Source organism: Ambystoma mexicanum, chromosome 12 (genome assembly GCF_040938575.1).
Source record: "Ambystoma mexicanum isolate Mex_15411 chromosome 12, UKY_AmexF1_1, whole genome shotgun sequence".
In the NCBI taxonomy this organism is placed as follows: Eukaryota; Metazoa; Chordata; class Amphibia; order Caudata; family Ambystomatidae; genus Ambystoma; species Ambystoma mexicanum.
Window position 1 is genome coordinate 1,235,175,482 of NC_090936.1, and position 21,570 is coordinate 1,235,197,051.

General features: G+C 48.1%; 1 protein-coding gene across 1 annotated transcript in view; it reads right to left on the bottom strand.

Annotated features, from left to right (window-relative positions):
- STAB2 (stabilin 2) overlaps positions 1 to 21,570 on the bottom strand; it is a 1,783,079-nt gene that overhangs the window by 66,602 nt on the left and 1,694,907 nt on the right. The window contains exon 65 of the mRNA XM_069629923.1: positions 7,333 to 7,488. Within this exon, the coding sequence (XP_069486024.1) occupies positions 7,333 to 7,488 (156 nt within the window). The remainder of the gene's footprint in view (positions 1 to 7,332; positions 7,489 to 21,570) is intronic.

Genomic DNA, 21,570 nt, shown 5'->3' on the forward strand with positions numbered 1-21,570 from the left:
TTGGGTAATGAACTGGGCTAGGTTTGATTCTCAACATTCTAAACTGCCTTTCATCAATTTAGTCTACTGAACAGGTCATGTTTTATTTCTCTCTCATCTTTTTGGTCCTTGTGAGAATTATCTGAGAAAAGTATTGAAGAAAAGAGAGGAATTTACATCTGAGTCAAGTCTCAATCAACTCCTTCTGAAAAAGTCAAGAGAAGATAAATCTAAGAGTCAAGTTTATGACAGAACCCTAAGCTAAGTATACTTCATGAAATTTCATTTTTTAATAACTATTTTTTTTGGACTATATTTTCAGTTAAATGGAGAGTTTCCAGTTGCTTTAAAATAGGAAAAAAGGTTTGTGTTAGTTTGATAACGTGTCCGTTTTCATAAAGTTAGTTTCAGTTCAACTCGCGAGCACGCGCGATTCAAAGCAAATAAACTTCAAGGTAAACGACATGTTTCTATATGAAATGGTTTCGTGTTATGTCTGTAGATTTAAAGGCACATTCGCGCGCAACTCAAAAGTAAATAAACTATATTGTGAGCAGCTCCTGCGTTGGACTAATGAAAATTTGCTACTTGACATAATAAACGGCGATTACACGCTTGCGCGGTGCTTCACAGCTGTTTAATTTCGACACTGTTTGGCGTTATCGTACTTTCTTGATCACGGTTTCGGACTGCGGAGAGCATAACGGATTCCTCTTGCTTCTCCCCTGGATTACCGTCTGCTTCTTGTTGCTTCTGGTCTTCTGACTCCCGGACTGCTAACTGGTTTTACTACGGATTATCCCTCGGACTTTGTTGGGCTCTTTGGCTTCTGACCTCGGAACTCTTTGGATTGCTTTTGGACTGCCCCGCTCCATTGTTACGCCTGAGCCCGCAACCGCAGCTCACACAGGAGTCACAGCGTGTGTCCATCCAAAGTGCTGACCAGTGTTTCCACCGCTTGCTGCCGCCAGTCACACACTGCTGGTGCATGGAACACCTCCTGCTCTGTCTGTCCCAACACAGGGTATGGTTGACATCCCGCCCTCCTTCCACCTAGGTAAGCCCATCAGTGATTCCCAGCATACATTCTGGTCATTGTCTGTTCTTGCCATTGTTCTGTACTAAACCCTTGCTTGCCTTACAGCGGTCAGGGAGGTTTCAGGTGTTCCTGGTTCCTGATACTCCAGCACTCAACACCTGTGGCCTCAAGGATCACACAGGGAGTTGTTTTAGTATCTCCCTTTGTGGTACTTGGGGACGAAGGCTTTCATAATCTTCACGACAATCAAGATATAACTGACTGTGAAGCCTGATTTGTCGTCCGGATTATGGAGGCCTCAGCCGGAGACCCCATGGCCGCTTTGGTGCAAGCAGTCACTGTCCTAAGGGCGGACATGGCTGCAGCCACAACGGCCATCCATCATCACCTTGACTCCCTTCAGAGCACACGCCACCCCCTGCCAGCTGATCCTGAATTCGGGGATACAACACCACAGGCACCGGGTCCCTCTGGCACTCCATCCGCCCCCATACCAGTGGTGGTTCCTACCCCTTTCCCGTTAGCAGCCCCCAAAAGATATCCCGGTGACCCCAGGAAGTTCTGCACTTTTCTGAACCAATGTAAGCTCCATTTCCTCTGCCGACCTCAGGCGTTCCCTGACTCCACCACCAAGGCTGCCTTTATGTTGTCCCATTTGTCCGGCGTCGCAGCTACCTGGGCGAATCCACTGTTAGAAAATGACCACCCAGCCCTTTATGATTTTGACCTATTGGTGGGCGAAATGTCCAAGGTGTTTGACACGAGGCACAAGGTCCAGTCCCAGGATATGGAGCTACTGGATCTTGCCCAGGGTAAACTATCCCTCATAGAATACATAACTCGCTTTAACCAGCTATCAGCAGAGACCTCCTGGGCTGAGAACAAGAAGGCCGTGGTATTCTATTAGGGGGTTAAGTAGCTCCTTGCAAGATGCCATTTCGGTGGTACTGTCACTCCTGGCGTTATATCCCGATCTGGTAGACCTCGCTTTGCAGGTTGACGCTCAAAGAACCGAGCAGAGGGCGGAGCTGGATTTTCTGGTGCTCATACTCTCCCTCTATCTGAAGCACACAGTGAACCCATGCAGGTTGGTGGGCTACATAGTCCTATAACCATCACGGAACGGGAACGTCGGAGAGCAGACAATGTCTGCTTTTACTGTGGCCTCAACGGACATTATGTCAAAGACTGCCCACATCGCCCAAAGTACAAGAACCAGGGTTTTTAGAAAGCTCGCCGCTGAAGTTGGGGGTCAGGGCAAGCACTCATCAGTCCCCCTCTGATTCAACTCCCGCGTTTGGGTCCATAAGACCTGTCATAGTCCATGCTCTATTGAAACCAAACCCTGACACCACACATTCCGTTCAGATAGTTATTGACTCAGGGGCCACAGGCTGCTTTATTGACATAACACTGGCTAATGCTCTCAACTTACCCCTAGTAACCAAGAAGTGCCCTGAACGAGTGCAAGCCGTGGATGGGACGTCCCTTGCTTCCAGCCCGATCAGGCAACAGACCGCCCCTTTTGAGGTAGTCATTCAGGATACCCACAGGGAAACACTTACATCCGATCTCATATCCACACCCCAGTTCGGGGTCATCCTGGGTATACCCTGGTTCCGGCAGCACAACCCGCTTATCAACTGGGGAACTCGTCAAGTCCTTTTTGAATCTGAAGTTTGCCAATATTATTGTCTCGTAGAAACCGAGGGGGTGCCTACACCATCACGAGCACTAGGTGCGATTGCCCTTCTTGCTGTGGCTGAGGACAACAAACCACTTGCACAAGTCCCACATACTATTGGTGCAGTACTGGCTAGCAACCCCACAGTTTATCATGATTTTCGGGCAGTGTTTGACGGAGGTTCAGCGGAGGGCCTAGCCCCGCACAGACCATACGACTGTCCCATAGACCTGGTCCCCATTCTCCAATACCCAAAGGTCGGGTCTACTCCCTCTCTCCTTCCGAAGACCTGGCTTTAAAGGACTACATACAAAAGGCTCTGCCTCTGGGCCACATATGCCCTTCTACCTCACCCGCATCGAGCCCGATCTTTTTCGTTCCAAAAAAGGAGGGAGATCTTCGCCCTTGTGTGGATTACAGGCGTCTAAACGCCATCACGGTTAAGAACCGTTACCCGATTCCTCTCATAACCCCGTTCCTGGATCGGTTAACTCGCGCTTCTATTTTTTCCAAACTAGACCTCTGGGGGGCATACAACTTGATTCGTATCCGTGAGGAAGACGAGTGGAAGATGGCATTTTGCACCCGACAGGGTCTATACGAATACACAGTTATGCCCTTCGGGTTGTGTAATGCCCCAGCTGCATTCCAGCAGATTATGGACGATGTGTTCAGTGACATCTTGGACACTTATGTCGTGGTCTACCGGGACGACATACTTGTGTTTTCCTCTTCTCTGGAGGAACACGTTGTCCACGTCAGAGAAGTGTTGTCCCGATTGCGCAAGAACGCTCTCTTCGCTAAACTAGAGAAATGTCAATTCCATACCAAGGAGGTAGAGTTCTTGAGCTTCCACATCTCACCGGAAGGGCAAACTATGAATCAGTCAAAGATCCGTGCTGTCTTGGACTGGCCTGGTCCGGTGAATCTCAAATCCCTGCAGTCATTCCTCGGATTCGCCAACTTCTATCAGCGATTCATTCCGGGTTTCTCCTCAATCGTGGCACCACTTACGGCCCTGACCAGCCCTCACGTTCCCTTCACATGATCTCCTGAACAGCAAGCGGTCTTTGAGTTGCTCAAATCCTCCTTCACCACGGCCCCTGTCCTCCAACACCCAGACCCGGAACTTCCCTTTGTGGTGGAGGCAGACGCTTTGTCTTTTGCATTGGGCGCCGTACTTTCCCAACCCTGCCCCGCATCTGGCCGCCTACACCCTGTGGCATACTATTCAAGCAAATTCACCTCTGCTGAATCGCACTATACGGTCACAGAGAAGGAACTCCTTGCTATCAAAGACGCATTCCAAGTATGGAGGCATCACCTTTTAGGGGTTAAGCACCAAACCATTGTGTACACAGACCATCGGAACTTGCAGGACCTCGCTTCCCTCAAGTGTGTCAATAGCCGGCATGTGCGATGGCACCTGTTTTTTGCAGCCTATGACTTCCTAATCAAACACAGGCCAGGTGTGTCCCACGGCAAGGCAGATGCATTGTCTCGCTCACCTGGGGGGGGTATCTCTTCCGATCTTTCCAGAAACCGTACTTGTTCAGGGCCACGTGGTTTGCATTTGCACACCCTCACAGCCCATGTTGTCTGCCATACGTCTCTGGGTTTCCTAACACCCACACCAGTTATCCGAGTGGGATCCCGTATTTCACGACGGACTGCCTTTTGTACAGGAGAGACTGGTGCTGCCCACCAGCGATACCTGGAACCTGGCATTGGAGTGGTCTCACGACGCCGCCATCAATGGGCACCCTGGTCAACAGCGCACTCTAGCCTTGTTGAAATGCTGGTGCTGGTGGGCGTCGATGAGACGCGATGTAGAGAACTATGTGAACACATGTTCAGTGTGCGCCCAATGCAAATCAAGTAGAGGTCGCCCGTTGGGCCTACTTCAGCCCTTGCCTGTGCCCCCGGAACCTTGGCATACCCTCACAATGGATTTTGTTACCGATTTACCCTGGGTACGAGGTTACGACACGGTGTGGGTGGTGGTGGACTCGTACACAAAGATGGCCCGCTTTATACCCTGTTCAGGCATCCCTTCTGCCCCCACTTTGGCCAACCTGTTCTTTAAGTTTGTTTTTTGTCTATTTGGGCTCCCTTCGGTTCTGGTGTCTGATAGGGGATCACAGTTCACGTCCCGCTTCTGGCAGGCCCTCACAAAATTGCTTGGTATTGATGCCCGGTTCTCCTCCGCTTACCACCCAGAAACCGATGGACAGACGGAGAGGGTGAACCAGGCCATGGAGCAATACTTGCATTGTTTGTCTTTACAGCACCAGAAGTCCTGGCTCAGTTTATTACATCTCGCTGAGTTTGCATACAACAACGCTTTGCATTCCTCCACTGGCTTCTCCCCGTTTTATTCTCTCTATGGCCAGCATCCCCGGACCCTTCCTTTTCCTCACCTTTCGTTGTCTTGTACTCCTGCTGCTACTGCTTGTGCTCAAGGTTCTTGCCACTGTCCATGCCCGCACTATTTCCCATCTGCGGGAGGCCCAGTCGTCCATGAAAGCGGCGGCTGACGAGAGGCGGGTTGAGGGTCCCGTGTAGGGGACCGCGTTTTGTTGTCTACTCGTCACCTGCGCATACCCGGTTGCCGCAAACTCCTCCCTCGATTTGTTGGTCCTTACCGGGTGGGCAAGGTCCTGAATCCGGTTGCCTATCGTCTCTCAGTCCCTGCTACTTGGCGCATTCATCCGGTATTTCACACCTCTTTGCTCAAACCCTGCCCTGACCCCACCCGCATTGTCATGCCTCCGGCCCCTGTGTCTGTTGTGGCCCCTGACGAGTTTGAGGTTAGCGCGATTCTGGGTTCCCGTTTCCTTAGGGGGCGATTACAGTATCTAGTGGACTGGTTGGGTTATGGCCCTGAGGACCGCTCATGGGTTCCTGCCCGGGATGTCCATGCCCCTCGTCTAGTCACCCAGTTCCATCCGGATTCTCCGTCCAGCCCACGGGGTCGTGGGCCTTTGGGGGGAGGCTCTGTCATGCAGATTGTCCCATATGCAGGTTCCCATCACTCCGGTGCCAATGCCCCTCTATGTTCCCGTCATTCCAGTTCCCCTTCTGCCCATTTACCCTCACTTACCCAGTCAGGGCGGCAGCAGCATGGTATCCATTGGCAGCGCACATGGAGGCAGACGGGCATGGATGGTCGCCCGAGGTCCCTGCGTCCGTTTCTCCATTGGCAGCTGCCTTGGGGTCTTGCAACAGTTCGGCGTAGCCTCCGGCTCAGCTCAGTTCCGCACCATGTGACCAGGAGGGGCCGGCCGGTTGTTGTTGCCACGGAACACGTGATGCGGAAGCGCTTGGGGGGCCGTGCATCACGTGACACTAAGGCGTTTGATCACCTGACTACCCAGCGCAGTTAAAAACGGCAATTACATGTTTGCACAGTGCTTCACAGCTGTTTCATTTCGACACTGTTTGGCGTTATCGTACTTTCTTGATCACGTTTCGGACTACGGAGAGCTTAACGGATTCCTCTTACCTCTGCCCTGGATTACGGTCTGATTCTTGTTGCTTCTGGTCTTCTGACTTCCAGACTGCTAACTGGTTTTCCTTCGGATTATCCCTCAGACTTTGTTGTGCTCTTTGGCTTCTGACCTCGGAACTCTTTGGATTGCTTTTGGACTGCCCCGCTCCATTGTTACACTTGAGCCCGCAACCACGGCTCACACAGGTGTCACCGCGTGTGTCCATCCAGAGTGTTAACCAGTGTTTTCCACCGCTTGTTGCCGCCAGTCACACACTGCTAGTGCATGGAACGCCTCCTCGCCTCCTGCTCTGTCTGTCCCAACACAGGGTATAGTTGATACCCCGCCCTCCTTCCACTTAGGTAAGCCCATCGGTGATTCCCAGCATACATTCTGGTCATTGTCTGTTCTTGCCATTGTGCTGTACTAAACCCTTGCTTGCCTTACAGCGGTCACGGGGATTTCCGGCGTTCCCTCAAGGATCGCACAGGGAGTTGTTTTAGTATCTCCCTGTGTGGTACTTGGGGATGGAGGCTTTCATAATCTTCACGACAATCAAGATATAACAGGGATGCAGCCAGTGCACATAGGTGAAAAGCCTGTGGCCAGTGTATATTGAGCTTTGCCATCAGAGCTCAAGGACTATAGTTTACAACAAGAAAGTGCTCATGCGGGAACCTAGAAGTGTCCTCACCGTCTCAGTAAGGGTCGCTCAGACATTTTGTTGAGATGGCCATCTTTTTGTTTAGTAACCTAGGTTCAGCAGTACTGTGACTCTGCTAACTCCATTTTGAATTTTACTAAGTTCAGAGATCCCACTGCAGGCATCTGCCAATCACACTAACCTACCAATCCAAGGGTTGTAAAACTGTGATCGGTTTCCGTAAGACATCTCTATTCTGGTAATTCATACTATTTTACCTCAATATAACTTTCACAGTTGACAATCTTTTATATGCAGTAAGGATCATTGGCAAAAAAAAGCTTGGAAATTGGATGTGGGTAACGGGTTGGGTAGATAGAAGGTGGTGTTTTAGGCATTCACCAAACTATTAAGAGCACCCTCTGTTTACGAAGATTTAACATTTACCAAGAGAAACCCTTGTAATAAAAAATGAAAAACCTCTGGCTTCACTCACTGCAGGTTTGGTGGCCGTCGGGTCCAGCTCTGTGTTGTGAGTTATCAACAGCATGTGGCCGATCCTAGTCAGAAGGGTGGATCCGTTTGTCAAATCTTCGTAATATATGGTGCTGACGTTGGACAGGTGATACTCAATGTCACGTCCGGATAGTGTCTGAGAGGGAAAGATCTTGTTTTATCAAAATTCATGGTTAAACATTCTCAGTAACTGCATTACATGTATTTCCCAGTGGGACGGCATGACCACATTTTCAGCAGCCATCTTTCCAGAATACAAAACAAGAGAAGTCACAAGTTGAAAGAATGGAGACACTGCTGACAAGGAAGAGCCTGAAAATCATTCCTGATACGAGGAGGGGGGTGGGGGGGCCCATGGTTCAATAATGGTAATTACAGTTGTTATGCTATTAAATGGACTGTACCAGAAGAATAAAGCAATCCTTAAGATTTTACCCCATCAGTGTTCTCCATCTTACCACATATATATTGTTATTTTGGTGTGTGCCGGAACACAGCATGTAGTAGAAGCGAGGGATCTTTATGTAAGTGAAATGCATCAATACCAGTAGACTTGCTGCAGATCACAAGCCCCTGATCTAGATTTTCCTTTGAAATAAACCTGCAAGTTGTAGAGGTATCATCCAATGAGCAACCAGAATACACCAGTGCCTGCAACGAAGATTGCTGCCTGGAGGAGCATTGCCACTCCGCTGCCTTCACAATGGTCGTCTCAAATTCTATGGGGCTCATTTCAAGTTTGCCGGTATACTGCGGTAAATTCACCACGATACAGGCAAACTGAAATACTGATACAGGAACTCGGTTCAGCGGTATTACCGCCGGATTACAAGTACTGGTGTTGGATGTAAATTCCTATTTCAAGGAGTCCCATTGGACTCCAATGGGGACTTCGCCAGTATTACTGGCACCAGTGCCAGTAATACTGGCATTTTTTGCCAGTAGCGTTGCTGAATTACCTACAGCTCTTAGCTGTAGATAATTCAGGCTCCTCACCGGTAAACCAGCATATTCATTCCACAACCGGCCAACATATAACGGCTCAGAGTTACTTCCACTATCAAGTGAGTGCTTGGCAGCGACGTGATGTGCGTACTCAGGGCTATCAGCGTGCCAGAATTCGGAGCAGCTCTATGTGTCCACCATGGGCCCCAGGGCATGCCTGGGAGTGCTTCCGCCCAGCTGATCGCAAGTGTAGAATACTGGAAAATATTAGTGACGGTCATATTTGGGTGTGGTGTGTGTCTTCTGATCAGGGGTTGGGCATTGGTACTTTGAATCAATACAATATTGATCTATATTCATGGATGTGTCAGGTGCTAATCAGAAACCCCCTACTTCAGATCCTCCTACACCCAAGCCAAACAGCTGGACTTTGATGTCATGGGTGTTAGTCCTTGCAGTGCACAGTGGTAGCGCGAGTTATGGTTGCATACCGTACCATAACTTGCGAAATTCCGGGGTTTATAGGTTTTACCTGTAACCATACTGTCCCTGTAGCAACGTTTTTCCATTGAATTTCATAGGTTTTTTAGTAGTGCAACTTAACCATAACATCCCTTCAAGAACGTTTTTTGTTAGTGAATTTCATAGGTTTTTAGCAGGGCATTTTAATCATAACGTGTGTATATTATAGTTTTTCGAGGAAAGGTGATAGGGTTTACCATAGCGTACCTGTAGGAATGTTTCTATCACTGAATTGCATTCGTTTTTTACCTGATACGCTTAGTTTGTAAAGATGTACTGTACAACATACTGAAGCCAGTGGCTGTATAGTAATAGGCACAAAGGTTGGGAACACTGCATCCGATTGCGGACATCGGGGTGGAGTCCAACGTGCCCAGAAAGGGAGGGGTGGTCATAAAAAGTGGTAATATGCAGCAAAGACAAAAACATATACAAACAGCAGCAAGTGCATGGATGGGAAGGGAAAATGCCGTAGCTGTACAAAATCTGTACTTTCGCAACAAAGTGCACAAAGGCATAGGGTAAGCAGCATAATGGAAAGCACCAAATAGAGAAGTGACGTTTGCCTTCATTAATGTTACCGCACACCTGCTGCACAATCGAACAAAGTTGTAACACAGGTTGGGTGATATTGTATGTGTATTTGTTCTATAAAAAAGAGCTTAAGCGTAAGTGCTAGACAATAACATATTATCATTTTGCCTTGGACGTTTGCTTGGATTCACAGTAATTTAGTGTACTTAGGAACAATGCTATTTGATGCCACTTCCTGTTATGTCAAGGGGTGAAAGGTAGTGTTTCATCACTTCCCGGGTGCCACTTTGGGGTGGGGTCAAATGACATCACTTCCGGTGATGTCATCAGAGGTCAAGGGTTATGAGGCGAGGGGTGGGCCACTTTTTTGAGGCGAGGGGTGGGCCACTTTTCTTTGGGTGACCGGGCCTATTTCTTGTCCGAGTCCGACCCTGTGCATAATGAAATTTAAAACCCAGAAGCAATGCCTAAGCATACACATGCAAAGAACTGCATGCAAATGGACGCACAAAAACATTGTGCTTTGCACTCTGTACATCTTTCTGCACGTTTTTCATAACAAGTGATACACTACACTCCCAAATAGCACACCTACTCCCTTAACAAAAATGTTTCTGCTGTCAAGTGCCCTACATATTGTAAGCCTTCCATTTATACACACACACTTCCTGCCAAGTCATCCCCCTATAGTTTTGCAGAATGTAATTTACAAATGTAAGCACTATGCCATTAGCCAACCTACATTCTTACCATCTTCTTATACAGGAGCAGTACCCTCCAGTCTCTGGAAAGCCACTGGGGTGTGCACTTCAAAATACAGGCTGCAATAAACCTACTCTCAGCAATCAACAAAGTACAATAGCAGCATAGTCGTGTATGTCTTACTAAACGAGTGCACTACTGTTGTACTGTAGCATATAGATGTGTGCCCATCCACCAGTATGTACTTTATTGTTACTGATAACACCTCTACAGGTGCTAAGTGTTTGTTATGTCACCACCATTAGAATAATGCCAACATACTAACATAGGGTCCCTAGCCTAAACTTACACACCACTGCACAGCGACACACTTGCAGTTAAATGGCTGCCTACACTCCCATTCACCCACTGACACACATTGCACACATATACATGTAAAAATGTGCACACCCACACTTCCCTTTCTTCGCCAACAGCTACTACACAATGCCTTCCAAACAGAAACTCAGTAGAAAGCAACGCAGAAAGAGAGCCACGCAACCTACAAACACAGAAAGTAGCCATCCACTGCAAGCTCAACGTGAACAGAAAGGTGAAGGAGAAGAGGTAATTCAGTCATTAAGGGAAATTGATGCATCTACCAGTAAAGACAGTGTAGGTGATCTAGCAAAATGTGTGAATGAAAACAAAACCACTAAGTACAGTGCAACACACACGACTGCTAAGAGAGCACATACAAATGGTAATGTAATCACAACCAAGCATTCTAAAAAAGTATTTTTACAAAAAATGTTCCACCACAGAGTCCTTCAGAACCTTAAAAGTAGAGGGCAGAAATCACGCTCAACCCTCAAAACCTACCGCAGAAAAGTCACCCTAAAACTCTTGTAGACAGCGCTATAAGCGTAAAGCGGAAATTGTTTATAGTAATTTTGAAGAGAATGAAACCACTAACAAGATTAATTTGTGAATTGCAAGCAGTACTTCGAAACAAATGCAATCTCAGCACTGATACCTTTGGCCACATCTGTACAGGTGAGTGGAGTCGCACCACCAACACAGAGCCATACTTCAATGAAGAATCATACAAACAACAACAAACTAACCAAATTGCCTTACATCGGACTGGACGAGGCTATGAAAAGATGCACAATACCATGATGGAAGAGGAAACGCTGCTTTCAGAAATATCCCCATCAAACTTAGATGTCACTCTTCAATCCACCAAACCAACACGCCTGACCTACAAATGGCCTTGCACATCAATGTGCAATGTTCGCCAATGCCTAATCAAAAATGTGCAGCAATTCCTCAATCAGTATGTCTAAGGCAACGACAAAAGAAAAATGAAAATACTACAAACTATGGACTCTTGTCCAGTGCGCAACTACACTGGAATAAGAGGACATTCCTTCGCCTGTATTTCTGGACCAGCTTGCAAAAGCACCTTCCGCTGTATTAAAATGTTGCCAACCCACCATTCAACAGTCCGAAATCTAGTTTACAAACTGTACTATACAAAACCTACAGCTTTAGCACTCCAACATTTAAATGATATTCTCTTACACGGTACAGCGAAACAAGTGCTCGATGAAATTGAGCACATCCAAAGGAAATACTGTAGAACTGAAGAGCACTTACAAACTCCAGCATTTTCAGACAACAGTACTGACAACAGAGCAGCTATCAACTTTCTATATCACACATACAGAAAAGAAATACAAAAGTTCAAAAGCACATCTGCTGAAATGACAAACCAAGTATGTGTGCGTTGTCGTAGAACTTTCTATAGAAAGAGCACCAAAGCTATAGATATAATGCAGAAAATAGAAGGCAATGCGGAATCCCAATGGTTTCAATTAGCTCTGTACCTTCTAGCAGAAAACAAGTACGAAATTACCAGAGGCAAATACTCCACCAAATGCCGCTTTGGTTGCCATGGACCAGTTTCAACAACAGGCCAAGTCAACAGCTTCATGTCTTCAGTTCGACACAGTGTGAAAGGGAAATCTCCTAAAAACACATACTGCATAAAAAGGAGTGAAGCATCAAAGTACATGAATGATTACAATGCAATTGTTGCCCTCTTATGGAATGCCAATGTTGATGTACAGTACATTGCAGACAATTCCATTGCTGTTGCACGATATGTCACCGCCTACAAAACCGAATCACAGAAAACAGAGCTCAAAGACCTCTGGGAGGACATATCCTCTGACAAAAAACTTGCACAAAAATTGTACAGCTTTGGCATTAAAATGCTGCCCCATTGAGAATGTGGCAGCTACGAAGCCGCTGACTGCTTAACCGGCACAGCCTTATATAGGAAATCTGACAACATAGTGTGGCCAAGCCTTGGGCCTGCTGCACCCAGAAAAAGAGTACTTAAATTGAACGAAGACATACAAACAATAGCCAAAAGCGATCCGAACAGCCAGGACATTTTGAAGAACAACTTATTGGACACATACTACCCAAACAGGAGTAGTACTTCAGAAGCCTTGTGCTTGTACCAGGTAGCCCAAAACTTCATACAAAAACATTACACCAAATGAGGAAAAAGGTAGATACAGGGTGGAAAGTTGTGAAGGCAGCCTGGTGAGACTTACCAAACGCAGCCTAATTAATCATATGAAGTTTTCCTTAAAAACTCCTCAACACAAAGAACTGCACTACTTGGCTCTACTGCAACTTTTCAAACCATGGAGAAAAGAAGATGATTTATTAGCCACCTACACCTGCTATGAAGATGCTTTCAATGCCACTGAAAGTACAATTACAGATGGAAACTTTACACGGTACAAAACCATATTGGACAGTGAACGCCAACAAGAAGAAGAACTTCAAGTACAACTAAATGTAGACACTTCTGAGAGCAGCGAACCTTCGCAAACAGGCAGCCAAGAAGCACTTGGAGAGCCACTCAGCAAATGAGGCAGAATTAGCCATGACGGAGGTAACCACCACTATACTTCAGTATGAGGTCGCTACAGAAGAGTTGGCAGTACTGAAATCCCAACTAAACGATGAACAGCGTAGCATTTTTGTAGAAGTAAGTGAAACCACTGAACATGGTGTACAGCACGAAAGTAAAACTTGCACCTGTGACAACTACACACCTGTAGTGCTGTGTGTAAGTGGTGAAGCTGGTAAAAATGATCAGTAAATACCTCCAACAATTAACAAACAACAACCTTTCTGTGGTTATAACCGCCCCTAGAGGTTTGGCTGCCTACAACCTAGGTGGAGTCAATATACACTGATTGCTACTCCTTCTAGTAGAACACCAAAACAAATTGGAGTACTATAAACTTTCAGCAGAATCTTTTATTGAGCTACGCAGAGTTTTGAGACAAATAAAAATGCTCCTAATAGATGAGGTGAGCATGGTCTTGTTAGGGAGAATTCTCTGTTTAGGCTGAATTTCCTAACCTAGTGAGTCCCCCAGCAGCTTTGCTGGATTTCTGGAGTTTGTTTTTTTCTCCTGCCAAGAGTGAGACTCTTTTCCTCACACTCTTGGACATGCTTTGAGGGGTTCCTTTGACTGTTAATGTGTTTTATGGGCTATGGGGTCTTTTACTCCATAGGGTCTCATGTGTTTTTACTATGTGTGTTACACAGCACCCTCAGTGCCGTGACACAGGGGTGTCATAGTGACACCCCACCATAGACTCCATACCCTGGGACTGACTACTGTCTCCCGGGGCATGTAAAGTCACCATTGGCTTTACTAGTCCCAAATTATGAACAGAAACCAGTACAAACCATCATATTGTGGACGTACTGGTCGGGGCAATTCGATTGACCCGGGGTCTGTTATTCGAGGGGGCAGGTTTCCGTCCCCCCTGATCGAGTTTTGGCTGGTGGCAGTGGATACTACTTTTTATATTCGACCGCAAATATATCTCTATGGGATTTTTCCCATTGTTCGAGGCTACCAACTTTAATTATTTAATTCCTATAGCCTCGAACATACCGCCGGGTTATTTATTTAATATTAATTCACTGGTTGGTATTTTTTGCCAGAACTCGATTCTAAAATGGCGTTTGTGTTCTCTTCTGTGACTCCAACCCAAGTCTAGCCCTTTGTTCCACTTTTTGGCGGGCTTCTCCACAGAAGCCTCCAAAAGTGGTGCCACTCTGTCTGGGTACCACAGGGGGTGTGGGAGGGGGTTTAGGCACCCTGGACTGAGTTGCCTTGGCAACTCAAGTTGCACTCTTGTGTGATTGGCCCAAGTGGTGAGCCGGCCGGCTCACCACTTAGCATGTTTGTTTGATAGCTAGGCTGAATGAATGGGGGTTTCTTGCATAAAAGTAGGGCTTTTGGGACTGGAACTTCAGAAGTCGCCACAGGACCTGAAAGATCCGAAGAGGGAGAAGCTGAGCCGACCTGCAACGACGACACCACCGGTGGAGCCCTGCTGAACCGTCTCACCACTTCCCGACGACAGAGGAGATCTTCTTGCCGGAGAGTCTCTTCCCCTTGAGCTGGTGGGGACAATCAGTTTGCTTTCCTTTTTCGCCTACCAGGACGTCTAGTGGTCGAATTGCCCGTGCCAAGCACCCCGGCAACCAGATAGCCACTTACCACTGAACCGCGAAAGAAAGGAGCACTCCTTTTAATCGAGAAACTCCATGGCTGGTTTCTTCCTTGGCAGCACAACAACTTCCTGCTTTCCTCCCTGCCGTGATCTTCTCTTCTGCCGGACGAAGCACCGACTCGCAACCGCTGCCAGGAACAACTGCCCCCGCTGGAGTGTTCTCACCATTGCAAGGTACTGTGTCTGCCTGGACTCCCTTTCTATAGATTGCTACAAGGTGACAGTAAATCCTTAACCTTCTAGACTGGGCTGGCCTCTTGACCATCTAACTGGTTCCTTTCTTTTGGTCCAACTTCTTTCTGAACCTTTTCGAGACTTTTGTGCGCTTTTCAACCGTGTGACCTTGAACGCATTTCGTTCTGATCCTCGTAAAGTGGATCCGGCTTTCTGAACTCTAACTTCACGGTTTGATTCTGCCTTCCACTCTTGCTGTGTTCTTTTGAAAGTGTTGGGATCTGTTTCAATTTATGCTCTGCCTTTCTCTCCATTTGTAACCAAATTATTAGAGTGCCATCTGCGTTAAGCGCTCACCACTGTCTGAAAATAAGTGGCGCTTTACTTAAGACTTGTCTAGTATTCTTTTAAGGGAGTGTATATACTTTAGTGACTGTGTTTTTGAACTTGCTTGATATTAGTGCCAGTGTGTTTCTATAGATGTGTTTTTAAGTAAATAATTATATATCTTTTACACCAAAGCTCAGGTCAGTGTTTGCTTGTTCTACTGTGTTTACCTGCCCTATTGTGTATGCTCTGTATACTGCCTAACTCTTCTTGAGAGAAGTCTGACTGCTCAGCCACAGCTACCAGGTAAATCTGGGTGGTGCAGACTGCTACCAATTGGGTTTACTGCTAACTCCTGTAGTCCTAAACTTTTTGCAGTGGTCCCTAAGGGAACTGCACAGGTTTCTGCCTAACAGGTCTCCAACCTAATGTTGGCTTTGATTCACCACAGATTGCAAGAGGTACTCAAAACAGACTACGAAGAACTCTTTGGAGGAAAACAAGTAATTGTTTTCGGAGATCTCCTTCAATTGACACCAGTCAAAGGTGAACCTATCTTTAAAACCTTAGGACACCAACAGTGCCGTAAAAGTCTTGGAAGCATTGAGAATGTAAATCTTTGGCAACATTTTCAATACAGAGAACTAACTCAAAACATGCATCAGCCTACAGTCCTCACCTATGCCAACATTTAAAAAAAGATATGGATTGGTGTACTATCAAAGGAGTCGCAGTCTACCCTCAATAGTAGACGCATCCATGAGCTGTACGGCGTAACACATGTGCTACTGATGTCATGCAAAAATTAGCTCTGAAAAATGTCAGCTGTATGGCCTTAATACCAACTCTAGCAAGCTGTGCACAATTTAATGCAAAAATGCTACAAAAAGAAAAACAACCACTAGTGGACATTCATGCCACAGACAAACTGGACGTACACAGTATGATAATACCTATGTGTCCACAAGGCATAGCATGACTACACGCCTTAGAGAACTCCATCACCAGCACAGCTGGTTTGGAGAAAATGTTAACATTATGGGCCTGATCACGACTTTGGCGGTAACGCCGGCGGTATTACCGCCGGCGGTATTAGCCCTACCGCCGAACTTCCCGGCGCTAATAGCGCCGGATCATGAGTTCGGCGGTAATGTTAATCCCCATTCCCCATTGAGCCCATTCGGGAATGCCCCATTCCCCATTGGGCTCAATGGGGAATTTTCGGCGGTAATAGAGCAAAAATTTGGCGGATTTCCCCCCAGCTCAGAGCTGGGGTGAAATCCGCCGAAGTCCTGATTTGGCGGACCCTTAAATCCGGCGGTAATAGTGCGACCGCCGGATTTAAGGGTTACTGCCAAAGTCGTGATGAGGCCCTATGTGTCAACTGTAGAGTTATGCTAAAGCATAACACTGACGTAGAGCAAGGTTTAGTTAATGCAGCACTTGGTGCAGTTGTTGGCTTCCAGACATACCCACGGGACAACAGCATTCAGTTTGTAAACATCAAGTTTGATAAACTTTCAGAAGTCAAATATATACGACGCACAACTGCGCAAATCCTTCTTTTCAATGACATGTATGTACGCAGAGAACAGTTTTCTCTGTCGCTAGCTTATGCAGTAACTATTCATAAATCGCAAGGTCTAACCTTAGATCAAGCATTGATTGATATTGGCAACACAGTCTTCAAAGAAGGCCTGAGTTACGTAGCACTGTCATGGCTACGTACACTGGAAGGACTGTATCTAGTTAATTTTGATGCAACTGCAGCAAGTGCAGGCATTTCTTGCATTATAGAGTACAACAGACTACGTGCACTGTACACACCCTGTCTAAAAATGTACCCTATTCCTCAAAAACCAAAAGGTTTGAAAAGAAGGCTAATTCCATCAGAAGTACTAAATGATTGGGCCACAGTACCATCAAAGAAATGGAAAGAAACTCATACTACAGCAACTACCAAAAGCACATACAAAAGGAGTAAAATAGACAAACCATACCGTACTCCACTGACAAAAAAAATGCCTCTGCAAAGAAACCAGGTACCCTTCCATCAAAGGGCTCAGACACAGAAGTACCTGGCCCATTCAAACTTTCCAATACAGGTGTTAATTGCTATGCAAATGTAACAATCAATGTTCTATTCCAAATACCCGCAGTTGTTGAAAACATTTATTTAAATGGCGCAGATCAGTTGGAAGAGTATGTTGAAAATGAGGTATAGTATCTGGTTGCACCCCAGGACCTAGGAATTCCCTCATTCATGTTCCCTTTCAGATGTGTCTCCTGTAGGAAGATCACCTTGGCACCATGACTCTCACAGAACTGGATTACTTTGCGGGTTTTACGCGGGTTGTTCAGGCCCGCACATTCCAGCTAAGCACTTTGATTAACATATTGATATTGATATTTTATTTATTTTGCGCTCGTACACAAGTGTTCCAGAGCGCGACAAGGCAAGGGAGGGACCAGGGGAGAACAAAACAGCAATCTTACTAGGCCCAGTGACATTGAGAACGCGCAAGTGCATGGGAGAGGGGGTGGGTAAAAGTGCATGGAAGGGGGAGAAGTGGAAAGTGTGAAGCAGAGGAGAAACAGATAAATAACAATAAATAAATAAAAAAGGCAACAAACAGTGGTAGTGCAGCCAGCAATTTGCAAGTTCTAGGTTTAAGGCAGCAGACAGCGTAGGTCTGATAAGTGCAGGAAGAAAAAGGGGGGCCTGTATGAGTACAGATACAGACCCCAGTGCAAGGGGTGGGCCGGAGGCAGTGTGGGAGGATAGCAGGGTGAGCAGGTACCAGAGATGGTTCTCCTCAAGTTCTAGAGTGGCAGGGAGGCTGTTCTAGAGGGAGGACCCAGCTGAAGACAGAGATCTCCCCCAGCTCGTTTCTTTGAAAAAGGACTGACCCTGAGGGAGTTGGAGGTAGAGGAGCAAAGAGCTTGAGAGGGGAGGTATTTGCGGAGGGATAGCGGAAGGTATTTTGGACCCAGGCCCCAGAAAGCCTTCACAGTGCAGAGGGTTTTGAATGTAATCCTTGCATCCACTGGGAGCCAATGGGGAGATTTCAGAGCTGGAGAGATACGCTACCAGGGCTTGAGGCCAAGGACAAGTCTCGCAGTCTTGTTCTGGATTAGTTGCAGAGGGCAGAGGGTAGAGGCAGGTAGATTTAGAAAGAGGCTGTTACAATAGTCCAAGCTAGAGAGAACCAGAGCTTGGGATTTCATGAGCTTCTGGGGGAAGGAAAGGAAAGGCAGAGTATCTCTTAGGAGGTGCAGTAGGAAATTTGACTTGTTAGAGACCTCAGAGATGTGGGCGGAGCATTGTAGCAGTGTTTTGGATGTACATGCCGCAGTCGCAGTTCCCCCTCAGAGTGGGTGGTGTCTGCCCCGGTGTTCGAGGCTGTGCGATGTGAATTATTTTCAACTTTAACCAAAAACATTGCCCCTCCCTTCCCCCCTGCCTTCCAGAACGCCCAACTTCCCCTTCAGCCCCCCTGCCTCTCCCACACTGCCTACCCCCAACTTGCAGTGACAGAGCCCCCCTCCCATAACTTTTAAACAAGATAACCATCATGGAACACCGCTAGGGGCACCAGATATCACGCACCAAGTGACGGCACGACTCCCGGCCAACGGGGGGAGATCGCTCAAGCAAATCTTGCAGTATGCCACAGGACTGATACATTACATTACTTTTTCATATTTACCTTTACAGTCTCCATCAGGAAGCAACTGTTCAGAACAGGTTTGCGGGCCCATTATAGTCATGAGCCCTCTCAACCCACACCGACCTGCATCCGATGTTGCCACCTTACTTGACTTCTCCTCTCGGTCATGGGCGGGTTTGGTTCTTCGGGAGGGATTCAATGAAATCATGTACCACACCTGGGTCAGTGAAGAAGTGGGCTTGGCCCTGGTGCTGGACCCGTAGTTTGGAGGGATACATCATGGTGTACTGAATTCCCTTGTCTCGCAAAGCACACTTTGCAGCCAGGAAGGAGAGGCGAGCCTTCTGGACCGTTGGTGTAAAGTTTGGCTAGAAGGAGACCCTAGAGCCCTCGTACATCAGGTCACCCAATTCCCTGGCCCTGCGCAGTACTGTGTCTCGGTCCCTGTAGTTAAGCAGATGCGCTATTATTGGGCGCAGGTTCTGACCCGGCCTGGGGGTATTCTGCGACACTCGGTGCGCCCGCTCTACCAGGAACTGGGTTGACAGCGGTGGGTCTTTTAGGACCACCTTAACAAACGTTTCCATAAAAATGTCCATATTGCGCTAGGGGACCGACTCCGGCACCCCAACAACCCGGATATTGTTTCTTTGGGATCTTGCCTCAAGGTCCTCATTCTTCTCCTTTATCAATTTGATGTCTCTCTGCAGTTCCTGAATAGCCTCTGTTTCTCCACTGGTGCCTTCTAGGGCCCCCACTCTTTGTTCCGCCTCGGATATTCTCCCACTCTCTTTTCCGATGCGTTCTTGCATCCTGTCCACTTTATACACAAGGCCATCAAGTTTAGTATTGACCGAGGCGAAACCGGATCTCATCTCGGCCAGGACCAGGTGAAGCACAGTCTGTTGGAGATCGCTGCTGGAGCGCGCAGGAGACTCGCCCATGCCCTGGTTGGATTCACTGGGAATTGCGTAGTGGGGCCCCGGCATCCTCTCGGTGCTCGCGTTTAGGCCTGTATTCTGGGAGAAGGTCAGGCGGGACTGCTTTTTGTTGCCTTTTGCCATGTAGCACGGTACAGTTCCCCTGAGCTGCGTCCCGCCCCCTGCTGCCGGGCCGTTGATGGTCTGGGGCCTGCAGCAAAGTTGGGGGCTGTCTTATGTAGCTCCTATATTCATCATGGTGGTAGGCCTGCGCCCTGTCCTGGTGGCAATGGGTTTTAGCTGGCCAGGGGATTGGTTCCTTCCCTATCGTCGATGCCCCACAGGTGCCAGGGATGCGTGCCCCCTCTCTTCCCCCCACTCTTAGGCTGTTATTGGGGGTAAATTCACTGGTTGCCGTTGGGCTCAGTAGGTTGTGTTGTGTGATGCGGTTGGTGGGCTCAAACACTGTGCAGATCAAAGTTTCCTCACCTCCACTTACTATCCTAACATGGTCGGCGCAGCCCTGGTTTCAATAGGTTTAGTCTTTGGGGCTCACTGCTCCCCTTAAGGGGGACGAAGCTCTGCGCTCACCACGGGGGCCCCTCCGTCACACCACCCGGTGCCCTGGACTGTAGGGGCAGCCAGAGGGACGGGCTGTGCCCCCAGCCGCCGATGTGCTCCCCCTCGCTAAGCAGTTGCGAGTTGCCTGGTTGTTGTGCCACGAGGCTCTGGTAGGCACCTGTCTTCACCTCTGCCTCGAGGCATTCACTTCTTTGCCACATGGTTAGTAGTTTGGGATGGCAGCCCCCTCTCAGCTCCAGGAGCTCGCAGTTGTTTGCCGTTCTATGTATAATACGTGCTAGGCGGGCCACCCTGCGGCGGGGAGCCCGAGTGTGGCGCCGAGGCTCGGCCTCGGGTCAGACCAGCCGACAGGAGGCGAGCGCACCGCCCGTGATCCCCACACCTCACCAGAAGAGCTCTGGTACACTCCTGTCTCCCCAGCTGTCGCAGGTCTCGAGGTCTTCCAGGCAGTGGGACACGCAGGGCCGCACACCCCGCCCCCTGCCGATCCACCAGGGATGTTCCTTCGGGCGGCCCCTCCTTGCACGGGGCAGCGTGATGTCTCCCGGTCCGGTCACACCCGGGGATGGACCGCAGTTCTTCGATGGTCCCTTCCTGGGTCCTCGTGGGATGTTGTAGCAGGGCAGAGCTGTGGTCACCTAAGGATCAGTGCCTGCGGCTTCTCCAACCTTTGATGTTCTGGTCTTGGGGTCCGAGCAGAGGTGCGGAATCCTGCTAAAGCATGCCGTTCAGGCCCGAGCACGGTTACACAAGCTTCCAGGGCTCGCTCAGGTACCAAACTCAGTCAGGGCTCAGCCACCATATTGAGCTGAAACCGGTGTTGGTTTAAGGCTGATTCTTGTCCTTAGGAGGTTTATGTGATCTCCCTGATCCCACGGCCCAGAGAAGCTCAACAGAGTGCACCCATCTTGAAGTCGGGCTCTTTAGCGCCCCCTTCCATTGTATTTCCTTCGACTTCAAAAGATTTATCGGCGCCAACATTATCGGTACCGGGCTCTAGAGGGATCGGGTACACTGAGCGCTGCTCTTGGATCCGAAGCATGTTGCGTGGGGGCTGACTGCAGCATGCTGATTGAACATTGCAAGCATCAAGGATTTGAAATCCTCCCACTCCTGGCGGGTGGTAGGCCCAGCTGATGGCTTACCTTTTTCCGTCAACGACTCGGAATCCTGACGATGGCGGTGATGCCTTTTCTTTTTTTGGGACGAGGACAAGGAAGAGTGGCTCCTTGAGTAGGAC